This window comes from Oncorhynchus nerka, linkage group LG28 (genome assembly GCF_034236695.1).
Source record: "Oncorhynchus nerka isolate Pitt River linkage group LG28, Oner_Uvic_2.0, whole genome shotgun sequence".
Classification (NCBI taxonomy): Eukaryota; Metazoa; Chordata; class Actinopteri; order Salmoniformes; family Salmonidae; genus Oncorhynchus; species Oncorhynchus nerka.
The window spans coordinates 53234989-53252883 of NC_088423.1; the positions used below are offsets into that span (position 1 = coordinate 53234989).

The 17895-nt window shown below is 42.5% G+C and overlaps 1 protein-coding gene across 2 annotated transcripts in view; it reads right to left on the reverse strand.

Annotated features, from left to right (window-relative positions):
- Positions 1-890: 890 nt before the first annotated feature.
- The window catches only part of LOC115113420 (stromal cell-derived factor 1-like), a 46093-nt gene continuing 29088 nt past the window's right edge, over positions 891-17895 (reverse strand). Inside the window, exons 4-5 of one of the 2 annotated variants that reach the window (XM_029641025.2) lie at positions 10932-11004; positions 891-2442 (exon numbers count right to left, since the gene is read on the reverse strand). In XM_029641025.2, the coding sequence (XP_029496885.1) occupies positions 10977-11004 (28 nt within the window). In that variant the 3' untranslated portion in view covers positions 891-2442; positions 10932-10976. Of the gene's footprint in view, positions 2443-3596; positions 11005-17895 lie in introns of those variants that run through there. The other variant, XM_029641024.2, reaches the window with a different exon arrangement.

The following is a 17895-nucleotide window of genomic DNA, read 5'->3' on the forward strand; positions in this document are numbered from 1 at the left end:
AGTGCAATTTGAGTCCTAAGTCAATGGATACTGTAATGGCATTCAATAGAAAACAACAAACATAAAAAAATGCCACTTTCTGGATGGATTTTTCCCAGGATTTTGCCTGCCAATGCAGTTATGTTATACTCACAGACATTATTTTAACTTCTTGGATATAGGGGGCGCTATTTAAATTTTTGGATGAAAAACGTTCGCGTTTTAAACAAGATATGTTGTCACGAAAAGATGCTCGACTATGCATATAATTGACAGCTTTGGAAAGAAAACACTCTGACGTTTCCAAAACTGCAAAGATATTGTCTGTGAGTGCCACAGAACTGATGTTACAGAAAAAACCCAGATAAAAATCCAATCAGGAAGTGCCGCATTGTTTGAAACCGCCTCATGGCAATGACTCCTTATATAGCTGTGGAGGAGCTAGGAGTCAGCTTACGTTTTCCACGTTTTCCCCAAGGTGTCTGCAGCATTGTGACGTATTTGTAGGCATATCATTGGAAGATTGACCATAAGAGACTACATCTACCAGGTGGTCGCTTGGTGTCCCCCGTCGCAATTATTGCATAATCTCCAGCTGCAGTATTTTTCCGTTTACTCCTGATGAGAAACCAACTGCCACAAATGATTTATCATCGAATAGAAATGTGAAAAACACCTTGAGGATTGATTCTAAACAACGTTTGCCATGTTTCTGTCGATATTATGGAGCTAATTTGGAAAAAAGTTCAGCGTTGTAGTGACTGCATTTTCAGTTTTTTTTTCTTAGCTAAACGTGACGAACAAAACGGAGCTATTTCTCCTACACAAATAATATTTTTGGAAAAAATGAACATTTGCTATCTAACTGAGAGTCTTGTCATTGAAAACATCCGAAGTTCTTCAAAGGTAAATTATTTTATTTGAATGCTTTTCATGTTTTTGTGAAAATGTTGCCTGCTGAATGCTAGGCTTAATGCTATGCTAGGCTATCAATACTCTTACACAAATGCTTGTGTAGCTTTGGTTGAAAAGCATATTTTGAAAATCTGAGATGACAGTGTTGTTAACAAAAGGCTAAACTTGTGTTTCAATATATTTATTTAATTTCATTTGCGATTTTCATGAATAGGAAACGTTACGTTATGGTAATGAGCTTGAGGCTATGATTACGCTCCCGGATACGGGATTGCTCGACGCTAGAGGTTAACAGTTGTGGAAACTTTAGAGTGTTTTCTATCCAAATCTACCAATATATGCACATCCTAGCTTCTGGGCCGGTGTAGCAGGCAGTTTACTTTGGGCACACTTTTCATCCGGAGGTGAAAATAGTGCCCCCTGCCCTAGTGAAGTTTTAACAAGTCACATAAGTTGCATAGACTCACTCTATGTGCAATAATATTGTTTAACATGATTTTTGAATGACTACCTCATCTCTGTACCCCCCCACATACAAATATCTGTAAGGTCCCTCAGTCGGGCAGTGAATTCCAAACACCGATTCAACCACAAAGACCAGAGGGGTTTTTCAATGACTCGCAAAGAAGGGCACCTATTGGTAGATGGGTAAACATAAAAAAGAAGACATTAAATATCCCTTTGAGAATCGAGTAGTTATTATTTCCACTTTGGATGGTGTATCAATACACCCAGTCACTACAAAGATACAGCCATCCTTTCTAACTCAAAACCGCTCAAGGATTTCACCATGAGGCCAATGGTGATAGGAGATCTCAGGATGGATCAAAAACATTTTAGTTACAGCTGTAATGACTGACAAACGTGATTCTAACATGATTTGACTGAATACTTATATGATCAAAATGTAGATTTTTTTTCTTCCGCTGAGATAGTGTTTTTTTTATGTACATCGTTAACAAAACATGACAATTTTAATCCCACTTTATAACACAACAAAATGTGGAAAAAGTCAGGGGGCGTGAATACTTTCTGAAGGCACTGTGCATTCGGAAAGTATTTATACCCCTTGACTTATCGACATTTTGTTACAATTCAGCCTTATTCTAAAATGGATTAAATTGCCCCCCCCTCAATCTACACACAATAATCCATAATGCCAAAGCAAAAACAGGTTTTTCAAGCATTTTTGCAAATGTACCAAAACATTTTTTGTTGAAATATCACATTAACATGAGTATTCAGACGCTTTACTCAGTATATTCTTGAAGCAGCTTTGACAGCAATTACATCCTAGAGTCCTCTTGGGTATTGGCACACCCGTATTTTGAGAGTTTCTCCCATTTTTCTCTGCAGATCCTCTCAAGCTCTGTCAGGTTGGATGGGGAGCGTCGCTGCACAGCTATTTTCCGGTCTTTCAGGTCAAAACCAGATTCTGAATCCAAGAGGTAAAGAGTGGCAGACAGGCTCGATGACAGGGCAGGCAGAAGGGGCAGGCAGGCAGGTACGGAGTCCAGAAAAAACAGGCAAAGGTCAAAACCGGGAAGACTAGAAAAAAGAGAATAGAAAACAGGAGCAGGGGAAAAACAAGCTGGTTGATTTGAAAACATACAAGATGAACTGGCACAGAGAGACTGGAAACACAGGGATAAATACACTGGGGAAAATAAGCGACGCCTTGAGGAGGTTTAGACAATCATAATAACAGGTGAAACAGATCAGGGCGTGGCAGTTGTCAGTCAATAGCTGGCTACCAACTAGCTAGCTAAGTAGAATTAGCATTGGTTTAGTGTAGCATCACTATTGATAGTAGCTATCACTGCGTGTGGTGCAGCTCATGAGAACGCTGCAATCAATGCACACTATCAGTGATGGCCTACATTTTACGGGTCATCCCAGTCGACCTCCTCCGGCAGTCACACTTAAATATTGTACAAGCTAATCTGACTTTGGTTATTCTTTGGAACCGTATTCCCTTACACAGTTTAAGCTAGAATGCATTCAACATAACTTGCAGACTGGTCTGTATTAATGTGGTGAATGCTAGCTCATTAGTGCATACTGTTCCATGAGTCACACTATTAGCATACCTTTTACGGTATCATTTCAGTGTGCTTATGCTAGCTCATTAGTGCATATAATTGCATGAGTTACACGCATTTTAAATAGGTGGTCCTGCCTGTCAGTGCGTTATAGTAGTATTATTCTAGCGACTGTTCTTATTCTATCATATGGTATTGTAGCAATGACTTCATTCTAGTCTTCACGAATTAGTACTGTCATAAATGAATCTTTTGCTTGCATTTTGTTATCTTCACGTCTTAGTTCTATCATGTATTTTAGGCTGCAACTCTTGTGTGGTGAATGCTCGCACAGTGATATTCTTTGCTTCATTTTCTATACACAGTATGCCTAATGGCATGGCTGCACGTGCATGGTTAGGTTCTGTATCCAGCAGAACCTAACCTAACCTATTGCAACCTTCTGGTTACTAGTCCACCGCTCTAACCACTAGGCTACCCTGCCGCCTGGGGTGGCACGCTCACTGTTTATATTCAAGCTTTGCTTGGGCAGTGAGTTACCCTGAAGGAGCAGAACCTATTTCATCAAGATTTGCATGAAAAGAGCAGGTGTTCAGGTGTTCAGATTAGCAATGGCATGAAAGCAACTTAATTTGCCCCCCACTTAAAAAAATGCAAACATAAATGAATACCTTTTATTCATGGTTAAAAGACTACGTTTAACTCAACAATATACAGTTTAACATTGAAACAATGTTACATCTAGCTCCTTCATAAGAACGGTGTGTGTTTGACATATAAAAGAGTACATCTTTAACCTATGGAAAAATAAAGGTTCAAAATGAAAATGTGATGTATCTCATGCTTAAGATTATTTATATGAAAAAGTACATTAAAAGTACCAAAAAATGTCAAGTAAAAAAGTGCAAAAACAACAGTTGACTAATGTGGATCCTATTCTTGTTCTCATTATCACATTCTAAAGTTATGTATTGTTGCTAACTACTTTATTGAGGGATTTTTTGTTGTTGTTGCTATGACTGTGATATGTGGTTGTGTCACCCAGCTATCTTATAGGTCGACTTTGGGCACAAAAACCATTCCAACTCCATCCCTTTCTCCATTTTAAAACAGAAATGGGGTGTGCCTTTGGTGGATCATTCTGGTCATGCGCGATGACCAACATAGCTAGTTTGTTAGCTACGCTAGCCTCTGTAGCTAGCCAGTAACTTCTCCAGTATGTGTTGACGCAATTTCACACGATTTGTTTTTGGATGGAAGCTGTAGAGATCGGTAAGAAATAGCACTTCTGTAGCCAAATATCTTATTTATCAAGTTTTTTTCAAGCATTAAATGACTTGGTATGATGGTGCATTGGTCAATGAATTGTTTAAAGATGTTTTTTATTTTATTTTGTGAGTGTCTGCTAAATGACTAAAATGTAAATGAAAATTAATGAATTTGTTGGACATAAAGTGCATCGGTATCCAAAATAACATACAGTATATGACATTAATAGGTAGCCAAGCCACTGTATTCCACTAGATCGGGGATGGGCAACTTTGATGGGGGTGGGGGCCACACATTGTTTTTACTCATCATGGGGGGATGAGTAAATGAGTGGAATGAGTGGGTCTGCATACCCTCATTTCATGCAATTCTACTTATTTAGCCGTGGGGCAGAGAGGAATTAACAGATTTACAGCTAATTTCCTGCAAAAGGGTTTGCTGTTTTTAGTATGATAACTGATGATCAATGGGCCCCACCCTGGTCTGTAATACGACCGTGCTTACTACAAGTTTAGATAGCTGGCTGACATACTAACTTAGCAATAATAAAATAAAATAAAATAAATCGCTGACACAACTGAGTGACTGTTAATGCACAAATTTCGAAGTATACAGTGAGTTGAGACCCCAACTGAGTCCCCCCCAATTAAAAAGAGTCCCCCCCCTGCACTACTTCTACTATTACTATACTGCTACTAATACTATCACACTACAACTGTTGATGAGATTATGACTTTCTCTATATTACTATAACATTGATTTTCATAGTGTGTGGTTTGCTAAATATGATACTTTATAAATTCCATAATGTTTCATGAAACATTTACATGGTAGTCTGGCTGACAACAAACATGATTTGGTTAACCCACTGCATGTGTTTGAGATTTTCATACAGTAATGTACTCTGGTCAATGTCAGAATTAAAGGGAAACCTGAACTACAAAGTTATTAGTCATCTGAGTGAACTATCCCTTTTAAGTAATCTGGGTGAGCTATCCCTTTAATAAAATTTGTAAGTACTGTTATTTTAACAATCTGGGTTAACTGTTCCTTTAATAAAATCTGGACATACTGTTCCTTTGATGTTTCCAGAACTGTGACGGAGCTACGGACCACTACCCTCTCATTGGTCGCTCAATTAGCAGAGTTCTGACTCCAGATGTTCTAGAATTTTCAGAGAGATCGGAAATGCAAAAGCAGCATATCATTCCACATTATCGCTCATTGACCGTGTTCCCCTAACAGCTAAAACAGCCCACACGTTCACATACATACACCCACACACAAACAAACACACACATGCAGTGACGGGGTCATGCATGGTCTCACTACCAGTCACAGTTCCACAGTTATCAACCAACTGTTGGCACCAAACATGACAACAACATTGTAATTATAATTCTAACTAGAGAGTAATTATCTTGGAACTTTTAGTGCCAATGTGTCACTGACTGAAATTCTAAATCTCCAATGAACTTCGGCAAACTTTGTATATCTGTGTCTCTTCTGAAGCTGCTCGGAAAATAACATCAAGACTATTTTTCACATTAAGACTGTTTATATAAAATACTTCAACATGCAACATGGCTGGATACCAAACAAAAAGTATTGGTTGATTGGGTACTAGATCTGGATGTCCAATCACTCCTGTGTGTAAACATAGGCAGACATAGGCTCAATCCCAATACCCCCTATAGCCCTCCCCCTCCATTTTGTGCAATTCCTCGATCCTCATCGAGTCGCAGTGCTGTCCCACTTCAACTTTAAGGGAGTGGTAGTGCCTTTTCAGCGCTCTAGTTTGGGGTGGCAGCCTAGTGGTAAGAGTGGTGGGCCAATAACCGAAAGGTTGCTGGATCAAATTTCTGAGCTGACAAGGTAGAAATCTGTTGTTTTTCCCCTGAACAAGACAGGTAACTGTTCCCCGGTAGGCTGTCATTTTAAATAAGAATGTGTTCTCAACTGACTTGCCTAGTTAAATAAAAAATATATAGTTGAACCTCCAAACAAAGGAAATTGAGATGCATGATTACTTCATACTCAATCGTGCAAAAAATGTACAGTTCAGAGAAATATGTTAGTTAATCTAGAGACAAGTGATTATGCATATTTTAAGTCAAAGTTAATTCACGAAAACCTACTTATTAACAAGCTATCTAGCTGACTAGCTAACATTATCCAACTAGCTAAACATTTAGTTTGCTATATGGGCATTTGACATTTGTATGAATTGTAATTTGTGTTGTTTAATGTTTTAGGGAATCCTGAACAATCCAGCCAGTCATCTTGAGAAATCCAGCTGATGTAAAGAATCTAACTTGATAACTAACTAACTTGGCTAACTTGCTGCAAATTGAATGTAGAATTTTTGTAATTTTGCCTTTATTAAAAAATATTTCAAAGCCAGTCACTTTATTGTAGTAACGTAACGTTAACGTTAGAGATTGGAGATATTTGCCAATGCAGGTAACGTAGCAGCAGGGCTTGGAACCGGTTCAGGGAACTGAAAAGTGGGAAAAAAATAATCAAGATTCATAAACGAAACCTGGAACGAAAGTGATCCATATGTTCCGAAACAGAAACATTATTTTAAAAGCATTGGAACTGGTTAATAAACGTTATTTACGTTCCAAGCATTTTTTCTAGTCCCACAACAGAGTGCCTATGCAAAGCCCTCTCTCTTTCACTTATTTTCAGTGTCTGCCAGCAAGCCAAAAATATTTGATTGTGTATGCTTGGGCTACCTGCCACTCACCCCACCCAAGCATAGGCTACTGCACTGACATTACAAGCTTGATTCACAAGATAGGGAGATAGATTTTTAATTAGCTAGAGAATTGGTAAACTTTTTCAATGCTAGTTAAGGATACTCTATGCCTAGTTATAGATAATGTCATAGCAAGATTCCCCGCGCTTCAAGCCTCCTCCTCAACCCTCTCTCCCCACCAGCAAAATTTCAGTCGCATTTTGCACCTTAGGCGACACTTGTCTGTCCATCATGCATGTAAACAACTAGCTTACCTGCTCTATCCGCACTGATTGGTGATTATTTGACCCTACTGGTCATCTATGAACATTTGAACATCTTGAAGAACCATCTGGCCTTAATGACCATGTACTCATATAATCTCCACCCGACACAGCCAGAAGAGGACTGGCCACCCTTCAGAGCCTGGTTCCTCTCTAGGTTCCTTCCTAGGTTCCTGCCTTTCTAGGGAGTTTTTCCTGGCCACCGTGCTACAACATCTGCATTGCTTGCTGTTTGGGGTTTTAGGCTGGATTTCTGTATAAGCACTTTGTGACATCTGCTGATGTAAAAAAGGATTTTTAAATACATTTGATTGATTGATTAAATGTTTTTTTTTTATGTTGATTTCACCGGTTAAAAAATGAACAGAAAGGAACAATATAAATCGGTCCTTTATTTTGGTTCAAATGTCACGCCCTGACCTGAGATATCTCTGTTTTCTTTATATTTTGGTTAGTCAGGGTGTGACTAGGGTGGGTACGCTAGTTTTTGTATTGTCTAGTTTTTTTTGTATGTCTAGGGTTTTTGTAGGTCTAGGTGATTTGTATGTCTATGGTGGCCTGATATGGTTCCCAATCAGAGGCAGCTGTTTATCGTTGTCTCTGATTGGGGATCATATTTAGTTAGGCATGTTTTTGGGATCTTGTCTTTGTGTAGTTGCCTGTCAGCACTTTTTTGTATAGCGTCACGTTTCATTTTGTTATTTTGTTTATTTGTTCAGTGTTCATTCTTTTTAATAAATAAGAATGTACGCATACCACGCTGTGCCATGGTCCGATAACGAACGTGACAGAAGATCCCACCAAAAATGGACCAAGCAGCGTGGTCAGGAGGAATGGACCTGGGAGGAGATTCTGGGTGGAGCAGGAACCTGGACGTAGGCTGGGGAGTATCGCCGTCCTAAGGAGGAGATAGAGGCAGCGAAAGCGGAACGGCGATGTTACGAGGAGTTGTACCAACGAGACAGGCACAAGAGGCAGCCCCATAAGATTTTTTTGGGGGTGGCACACAGGGAGGTTGGCTGAGTCAGGTTGGAGACCTGAGCCAACTCCTCATGCTTACCATGGGGAGCGTGTGACTGGTCAGAGACCGTGTTACGCAGTTATGCGCACGGTGTCTCCAGTTCGCATTCATAGCCCGGTGCGCTCTATTCCAGCTCCTCGCATTTGCCGGGCTAGAATGGTCATCCAGTCAGGACAGATGGTGCCGGCCCAGTGCTCCTGGTCTCCAGTACACCTCCTTGGACCAGGATATCCTGTGCCGGCTCTACGTACTGTGTCTCTGGTGCGTCTGCATAGCCCAGTGCGTCCTGTGCTAGCGCCCCGCACTTGCCGGGCTCAATTGAGCATCCAGCCAGGATGCATTGTGCCAGCTCTACGCTCCAGATCTCCAGTGCGCCTCCATAGTCCAGTACGTCCTGTGCCTGCTACCCGGACTCGCGCTGAGGTGCGTGTCATCAGCCCGGTACCACCAGTGCCGGCACCACGCAACAGACCCCCAGTGCGCCTCCAGAGTCCAGTAGGTCCTGTGCCTCCTCCCCGCAAAATGCCCTGAGGTGCGTGTCTTCAGCCCGGTGCCACCTGTACCGGTCCCACGCACCAGGCCTCCAGTGCGCCTCCACAGTCCAGAACCTCCTGTGTCCTGAGATGTGTCTTCAGCCCGGTACCACCAGTGCCAGCACCACGTATCAGGTCTCCAGTGTGCCTCCACAGTCCAGAACTTCCGGCGACAGTTCCCCGTCCAGAGCTTCCGGCGACAGTTTCCAGTCCAGAGCTTCCGGCGACAGTTTCCAGTCCAGAGCTTCCGGAAACAGTTCCCAGTCCAGAGCTTCCGGCGACAGTTCCCAGTCCAGAGCTTCCGGCGACAGTTCCCAGTCCAGAGCTTCCGGCGACAGTTCCCAGTCCGGAGCTTCCGGCGACGTTTCACAGTCCGGAACCTCCAACGACGGTCCCCAGTCCGGGGTCTCCGGCGACGGTCCCCAGTCTGGGGCCTCCGGCGATGATCCGCAGTCCAGAGCCTCTGGCGATGATCCACGGTCCGGTTCTACAAAGGCGGAGGAATCAGCATAAAGAGGGGGGGCTGCGTCCAGAACCGGAGCCGCCACCGAGGGTAGATTCCCACCCGGACCCTCCCTATAGGTTCAGGTTTGCGGCCGGGAGTCAGCACCTTTGGCGGGGGTCCTGTCACGCCCTGACCTGAGATATCTGTATTCTTTATATTTTGGTTAGGTCCGGGTGTGATTGGGGTGGGTACGCTAGTTTTTGTCTTGTCTAGGGGGTTTTGTATGTCTAGGGTTTTTCTCGGTCTAGGTGATTTGTATGTCTATGGTATTATTGTTGTCTCTGATTGGAGATCATATTTAGGCAGCCATTTCCCTTTGGTGTTTTTGGGATCTTCTCTATGTATAGTTGCCTGTCAGCACTCGTTTGTATAGCTTCACGTTTCGTTTTGTTATTTTGTTCAGTGTTAATTCTTTTTAGTAAATAAGAATGTACGCATACCACGCTACGCCTTTGTCCGATTCTTATAACGAACGTGACATCAAACCGGTTCAGAACTTTGTTTTTTCCATTCGGAACAGTGGAAAGAAACAAAAAAGAATGGTGGTTCAGAACGAAGAGATTAGAAAATAATTTTGGTTCCAACCCCTGCTAACCCTAGCTAACTCTTTTCTTCCTTATTGTGTAGTGGAGGATAAAAATACCTGTATGCTATGGATGTGTAGCTATGTAGCCGATCTGTGTACTGACCCTGAAAACGTTTGGTATAAATATTAGTTCAGAACAGTAGTTTTAATTGTTCTAGCTAAAGTGCCTTCACTGGTAATGACTGAATGAAATGTGACGGTTAAACCGCTATGGAATAAAAGTCCTGCTTCTGTACTACTCCACATTGAACCGCAGCCAGAGGATGGGTACATTACGGGTCCATTGTTGTTCTGCTGTTCTCATTTGATGTTCATATGGTAAGCACATATTTGTTGCATGAGAAATATAAGGAAAGTTATTACTGCAGCCAGTATAGGCATTCTGAAAAACACAAGGTTCATCGTCAATTAATTGCGTGGTGTCCGTGGCCGTTTCTGATGTGCGCAAGTGATGTAGCGATGTCCCATTCCCAAGTGTTATTATAGCTCTCCCTACCACTAGTTGCTCCATTTTTGAGTGCCACTCCCCCACAGACGGACACTCAAAAACGAGGGGGGGGGCTAAGGGATTGAGCCATTGTACGTTCTAGTGGCTCTGCCATGCATGTGTGAACACCTCCATGCCCCTTAGATCTTTCCCAGAATGACCTGTTGAACCTTGTACACTCCCCAGGACAAGCTGATAGAGTTGGATTGTGAGGCTTGAATCCTGTTATGAATCCTCCCTCTCTCTCCATCTCAGCCCCATCAATGCGTACTTTAAGCCCAGTCCTTACTCCTGAATGACAGAGAAGCCGGTGGCCAAAACAGCAACAAAAAATGGCTATTTACTGATGAAATAGGATTAAAAAAATGGTATATACATAATTGATAAAAACATACACTCACACAGATATAATTGCACTTGGCACTAGCAGGGGTGGAGTCTATAAGTGGTGATGGTAACAGAGGTGGTGGTTTTGGAAAGCCGTGGGTTGGATGGTTCCGCGATGGACAGGATAAGTGCTGTTCAGCGTGCGTGACGGGAGAGTACATGTTACATATTACAACCTACACGTCTCATGTTACATGTCTGTTGGTAGGTCTTCCTGCAGGCTCTCTAGTTGGTCTGCTTGGATGTCTTCATCCTGAAAGAACAAAACAGAGTATTAATATAAGAGAGTTAACAGAGCCATCAATTTTTTTTCTGTTTCCCCCCTGTGAGTTCAGGTCAACCACTTGACTGTTGCGCGACTGTATTTAGATTAATGACAATTTGTTTTAGTTATAGTCTGCCTTCCAGAGTTATACTTGTAACATCTGCTCCTGCTACGCCCTCTAAGTGGTCATCCGGTGTTCTCTTGACCTGCAGCGTGCGCGCACACACGCACACACACACACAGGTGTGCTGGAGTCGGAGCAGATCCCTACCAGCTGCAAATTGTTCCATAAATCAAGATCTCTACAAATGCTCATTCCTGCCACTTCAAATCAAATCTATTTGTCACATACTCATGGTTGGCAGATGTTAATGCAACTGTAGCAAAATGCTTGTGCTTTTAGTTCTGACAATGCAGTAATAACCAACGAGTAATCTAACCTAACAATTTCACAACAACTACCTTATACACACAAGTGTAAAGGAATGAATACGAATATGTACATAAAAATATATAAATGAGCGATGGCCGAACGGCAAAGGCAAGATGCAGTAGATAGTATAGAGTACAGTATATACATACAGTATGAGATGAGTAATGTAGGGTATGAAAACATTGTTTTAAGTGGCTAGTGATACAGTACATCAAGATGGCAAGATGCAGTAGATGGTATAGAGTACAGTATATACATATGAGATGAGAAATGTAGGGTATGAAAACATATAAAGCGGCATTGTTTTAAGTGGCTAGTGATGCAGTACATGAAGATGGCAAGATGCAGTAGATGGTATAGCGTAGAGTATATACATATAAGATGAGTAATGTAGGGTATGTAAACATTATATAAAGTGGCTAGTGATAAATTGATTACATACATTTTTCCATTATTAAAGTGGCTAGAGTTGATTCAGTATGTTGGCAGCAGCCACTCAATGTTAGTGATGGCTGTTTAACAGTCTAATGGCCTTGGATAGAAGCTGTTTTTCAGTCTCTCGGTCCCCGCTTTGATGCACCTGTACTGACCTCGCCTTCTGGATGATAGCGGGGTGAACAGGCAGCGGCGCGGGTGGTTGTTGTCCTTAATGATATTTTGGCCTTTCTGTGACATCGGGTGGTGTAGGTGTCCTGGAGGGCAGGTAGTTTGCACTCGGTGATGCGTTGTGCAGACCTCACTACCCTCTGGAGAGCCTTCCGGTTATGGGGGGAGCAGCTGCCGTACCAGGTGGTGAAACTCTCGATTGTGCATCTGTAAAAGTTTGTGAGTGTTTTTGGTGACAATCAGAATTTCTTCAGCCTCCTTCAGGTTGAAGAGGCACCTTCTTCACCACGCTGTCTGTGTGGGTGGACCATTTCAGTTTGTCCGTGATGTGTAAGCCGAGGAACTTAAAACTTTCCATCCTCTCCACTACTGTCCCGTCAATGTAGATAGGGGCCTGCTCCCTCTGTTTTCTGAAGTCCACGATCATCTCCTTTGTTTTATTGACATTGAGTGTGAGGTTATTTTCCTGACACCACACTCCGAGGGCCCTCACCTCCTCCCTGTAGGCCGTCTCGTCGTTGTTGGTAATCAAGCCTACCACTGTCTGCAAACTTGATGATTGAGTTGGAGGCGTGCATGGCCACGCAGTCGTGGGTGAACAGGGAGTACAGGAGAGGGCTGAGAACGCACCCTTGTGGGGACCCAGTGTTGAGGATCAGCGGGGTGGAGATGTTGTTACCTACCCTCACCACCTGGGGGAGGCCCGCCAGGAAGTCCAGGACCCAGTTGCACAGGGCGGGGTCGAGACCCAGGGAGTGGGTCTAGAGTGTCAGGTAGGGTGGAGGTGATATGGTCCTTGACTAGTCTCTCAAAGCACTTCATGATGACGGAAGTGAGTTCTACAGGGCGGTAGTCATTTAGCTCAGTTACCTTAGCTTTCTTGGGAACAGGAACAATGGTGGCCCTCTTGAAGCATGTGGGGACAGCAGACAGGGATAATGATTGATTGAATAGGTCTGTAAACACACCAGCCAGCTGGTCTGTGCATGCCCTGAGGACACGGTCGGGGATGCCGTCTGGGAGTGCAGCCTTGAGAGGGTTAACACGTTTAAATGTTTTACTCACGTTGACTACAGTGAAGGAGAGCCCGCAGGTTTTGGTAGCGGGCTGTGTCAGTGGCACTGTATTGTCCTCAAAGTCTGTCTGGGAGCAAGGCATCGTGATCCGCGACAGGGCTGGTTTTTATTTTGTAGTTTATGATTGACTGTAGACCCTGCCACATACCACCCGTGTCTGAGCCGTTGAATTGCGACTCCACTTTGTCTCTGTACTGAAGCTTAGCCTGTTTGATTGTCTTGCGGAGGGAATAGCTACACTGTTTGTATTCGGGCATGCTTCCGGTCACCTTGCCCTGATTAAAAGCAGTGGTTCGTGCGTTCAGTTTTGCGCGAATGCTGCCATCAATCCACGGTTTCTGGTTGGGGAATGTTTTAATAGACGCTGTGGGTACAACATCACCGATGCACTTGTTAATAAACTCGCACACCGAATCAGCGTATTCGTCAATGTTGTTGTTTACCGCAATGTGGAACATATCCCAGTCCACGTGATCGAAGCAATCTTGAAGCGTGGACCCTGATTGGTCGGACCAGCGTTGAACAGACCTGAGCGTGGGTGCTTCCTGTTTTAGTTTCTGTCTATAGGCTGGGATCAACAAAATGGAGTCATGGTCAGCTTTTACGAAGGGAGGGCAGGGGAGGGCCTTATATGTGTCGCGGAAGTTAGAATAACAGTGGTCTAGAGTTTTGCCAGCCCTGGTAGCACAATCGATATGCTGATAGAATTTGGGGAGCCTTGTTTTCAGATTAGCCTTGTTAAAATCCCCGGCTACAATAAATAAGCCTCAGGATATGTGGTTTCCAGTTTACATAGTCCAATGATGTTCTTTCAGGGCCGTCAATGTGTCTGCTTGGGGGGGGAATATACACGACTGTGATTATGATCGAAGGGAATTCTCTTGGTAGATAATACGCTCGAGCATTTGATTGTGACGTCTCGTTAATCATAAGGCATACACCCCCGCCCTTGTTCTTACCAGAGAGATGCTTGTTTCTGTCGGCGCAATGCGTGAAGAAACCAGGTGGCTGTACCGACTCAGATAGCGTGTCTCGAGTGAGCCATGTTTCCGTGAAACAAAGAACGTTATGGTCTCGGATGTTTCTCTGGAATGCTACCCTTGCTCGGATTTCGTCTACCTTGTTGTCAAGAGACTGGACATTGGCGAGTAGTATGCTCGGGAGCGGTGTGCGATGTTCCCGTCTACTGAGACTAACCAGAAGACTGCTCCGTCTGCGCCTTCTACGGCGCCATTGTTTTGGGTCGCCGGCTGGGATCCGATCCATTGTCCTGGGTGGTAGGCCAAACAGAGGATCCGCTTCGGGAAAGTCGTATTCCTGGTCGTAATTTTGAGTTGACATTGCTCTTATATCCAATAGTTCCTCCCGACTGTATGTAATAAAACCTAAGATTACCTGGGGTAACAATGTAAGAAATAACGCATAAAAAAAACAAAATACTTTATAGTTTTATAGTTAGGAAGGCGAAGCGAGGCGGGCCATCTGTGTCAGCGCCGGAAGTGATAGCAACTTCCACCCTGCCAGATCGTAATCTCTGCTCAGTCAGTCATTAGCCTGACTGAGTCAGTCATCAGTCCTAGCCTTTGTTAGTTCTGAAGATCCTGTTGCTCTGCTGTGCTTTTTTCCCTTCCTTACACCGTTTTGTCCTCTCTTGCAGTTACCGCTCTGTCCGTGTCTCCTGTACTACAACTCACCACCCAACCACCTTGCCCTGGATATCATTCACCACCACTACCTTGGATTCCCCTCAGGACCTGTTTCCCTGTTCAACTCGGCCAACTCCAACCTCACTCTACACTTCTGGTTTTTCTGCAATTCATCTGAGCTACCCGGTTCTGCACTCCATATTTCTCTGTTTCTCTTTTCTCTACCCACAGAACAGAGAAACAGTTTTTACTGATCCAATTCTTCTTAAACGAAGGCATTCTCAAGGTTTTGAAAATATCACTTAAGCATAGGGCAACAAAAGGGGTAACAAAAGTAAATTGAAATAAATTTGCTAAAATTATATAATTACTCCAGTCTATAACAGAAACAAATGAAATACTTAATCGGCGAGCATGACTTACCCACAAAGGCTCATTAGCTTCTTTTAAAGCTGTGGATTGTTTCAAATCACATGTGTGTAGGCCTATATGCCTAGTTGGGAAGCCCGTAATTTGAGCAGCGTGCATAGCAATAGGTCTAGCTGATTAATAAGATGTGGCTGTCGGTGAAAAGCAATGCATTTAAAATGTGTGAAATTCACGAGTAAAGATTTGCTTATTAAGTCACATAAGTTGCATGGACACTGTGTGCAATATAATTGTTTAACATGATTTTTGAATGACTACCTCATCTCTGGACCCAGCACATACAATAATCTGTAAGGTCCCTCAGTCGAGCAGTGAATTTCAAACACTCATTTAACCACAAAGACCAGAGAGGTTTTCCATTTCCTCGCAAAGAAGGGCACCTATTGGTAGATGGGTAAAGATAAAAAAGCTGACATTGAATATCCCTTTGAGCACGGTGAATCAATACCGCCAGTCGCTACAAAGACACGGCCGTCCTTCCTAACTCCGTTGCCAGAGAGGAAGAAATCCTCAGGAATTTCACCATGAGGCCAATGGTGACTTTTAATCAGTTAGAGTTTAATGGCTGTGATAGGAAAAAACTGAGGATGGATCAACAACAATGTAGTCACTCCACAATACTAACCTAAATGACAGAGTGAAACGAAGGAAGCCTGTGCAGAATAAAAAATATTCCAAAACATGCATCCTGTTTGCAATAAATGTACTTTATGTCCTGAATACAAAGCATTATGGTTGGGGCAAATCCAACACATCACTGGGTAGCATTCAAAATATTTTCCAACATGGTGGTGGCTGCATTATGTTATGTGTATGCTTTACATTGGCAAGGACTAGGGAAATAGAGCTGGGAGACATTCACCTGAAACCCAAGGCCAAATATACAGTGTAGTTGCTTAAGAAGTTGACATTGAATGTTCCTGAGTGGCCTTGTTAAATCGGGTTGAAAAGACTTGAAAATGGCTGTCTAACAATGATCAACAAACTTGACAGAGCTTGAATCATTTTTAAAAGAATGATGTGGAAATGTTGTACAATCCTGGTGTGGAGGTCATAAGGTGAATGCACCAATTTGTAAGTCGCTCTGGATAAGAGCGTCTGCTAAATGACTTAAATGTAAATGTAAATGCAAAACTTTTAGATTTACCCAAAAAGACTCACAGCTGTAATCGTTGCCGAATGTGATTCTAACATGTATTAAATATTTCTAAATGATATATTTCTGTATTTCATTTTCAATACATTTGCAAAAAATTCTAAAAACATGTTTTCACCTTGTCATTATGGGGTATCGTGTGTAGATGGGTGAGATGTTTTGTATTTATTTAATATATTTTGAATTCAGGCTGTATCATAAAAAATGTGGAATACAGAGTCTTGCAAAACTATTCATCCCCCTTGGCATTTTCCCTATTTTGTTGCATTACAACCTGTAATTTAAATATATATTTTTGGGATTACATGTAATGGACAAACACAAAATAGTCCAAATTGGTGAAGTGAAATTTAAACAATTACTTGTTTCAATACAATAAAAAGCAGAAAAGTGGTGCATTCATATGTTTTGTTATGAAGCACCTAAATAAGATCTGGTGCAACCAATTACCTTCAGAAGTCACATAATTAGTTGAATAAAGTCCACCTGTGTGCAATCTAAGTGTCACATGATCTCAGTATATGAATAGGTATGCAGTTCTGAAAGGTATGCAATACAACTAAGCAAGCGGCACCATGATGTCCAAGGACCTCTCCAAACAGGTCAGGGGCAAAGTTGTGGAGAAGTACAGATCAGAGTTGGGTTATAAAAAATTTCAGAAACTTTGAACATCCCACGGTGGACCATTACATCTATTATACATTTTTTAAAGAATATGGCACCACAACAAACCTGCCAAGAGAGGGCCACCCACCAAACTCACAGAACAGGCAAGGAGGGAAATTAATCAGAGAGGCAACAACGAGACCAAAGATAACCCTGAAAGAACTGCAAAGCTCCAAATCAAATCAAATCAGCAGAAATTGGAGTATCTGTCCATAGGACCACTTTAAGCCGTACACTGCACAGAGCTGGGCTTCATGGAAGAGTGTCCAGAAAAAATAAGAATACGTATTCCCGATGATAGTCAACCGAGTTCAAAGTAAAGGAAGGCAAAGTCGAGAACACATATACATAACATAGATGGCAGGTAGCTATATTTATATCATAGATGGTAATTGAATAACTGCAAACATGTCACGTTCTGACCTTAGTTCTTTTGTTATGTCTTTGTTTTAGTATAGTCAGGGCGTGAGTTGAGTGGGTTGTCTATGTTCCTTTTTCTATGTTTTGGGATTTCTGTGTTTGGCCTGGTATGGTTCTCAATCAGAGGCAGCTGTCAATCTTCGTCCCTGATTGAGAACCATACTTAGGTAGCCTGGTTTCACTTTTGACTTGTGGGTGATTATGTTTCCGTTTCAGTGTTTGCACCATTCGGGACTGTTTTCGGTTTTCATTTTTGATTATCTAGTTTTTTTGTATTTTCGTATTCATTCCTATTAAAATACATGATGGATACATACCACGCGGCGCATTGGTCTTACGATCCTTCCTACTACTCCTCCTCGTCAGAAGACAACCGTTACAAAACATGTGTGATGAACTTAAATAAATAAATCATGCACTGATGTCAGAGCAAGATTTGTGCTCATG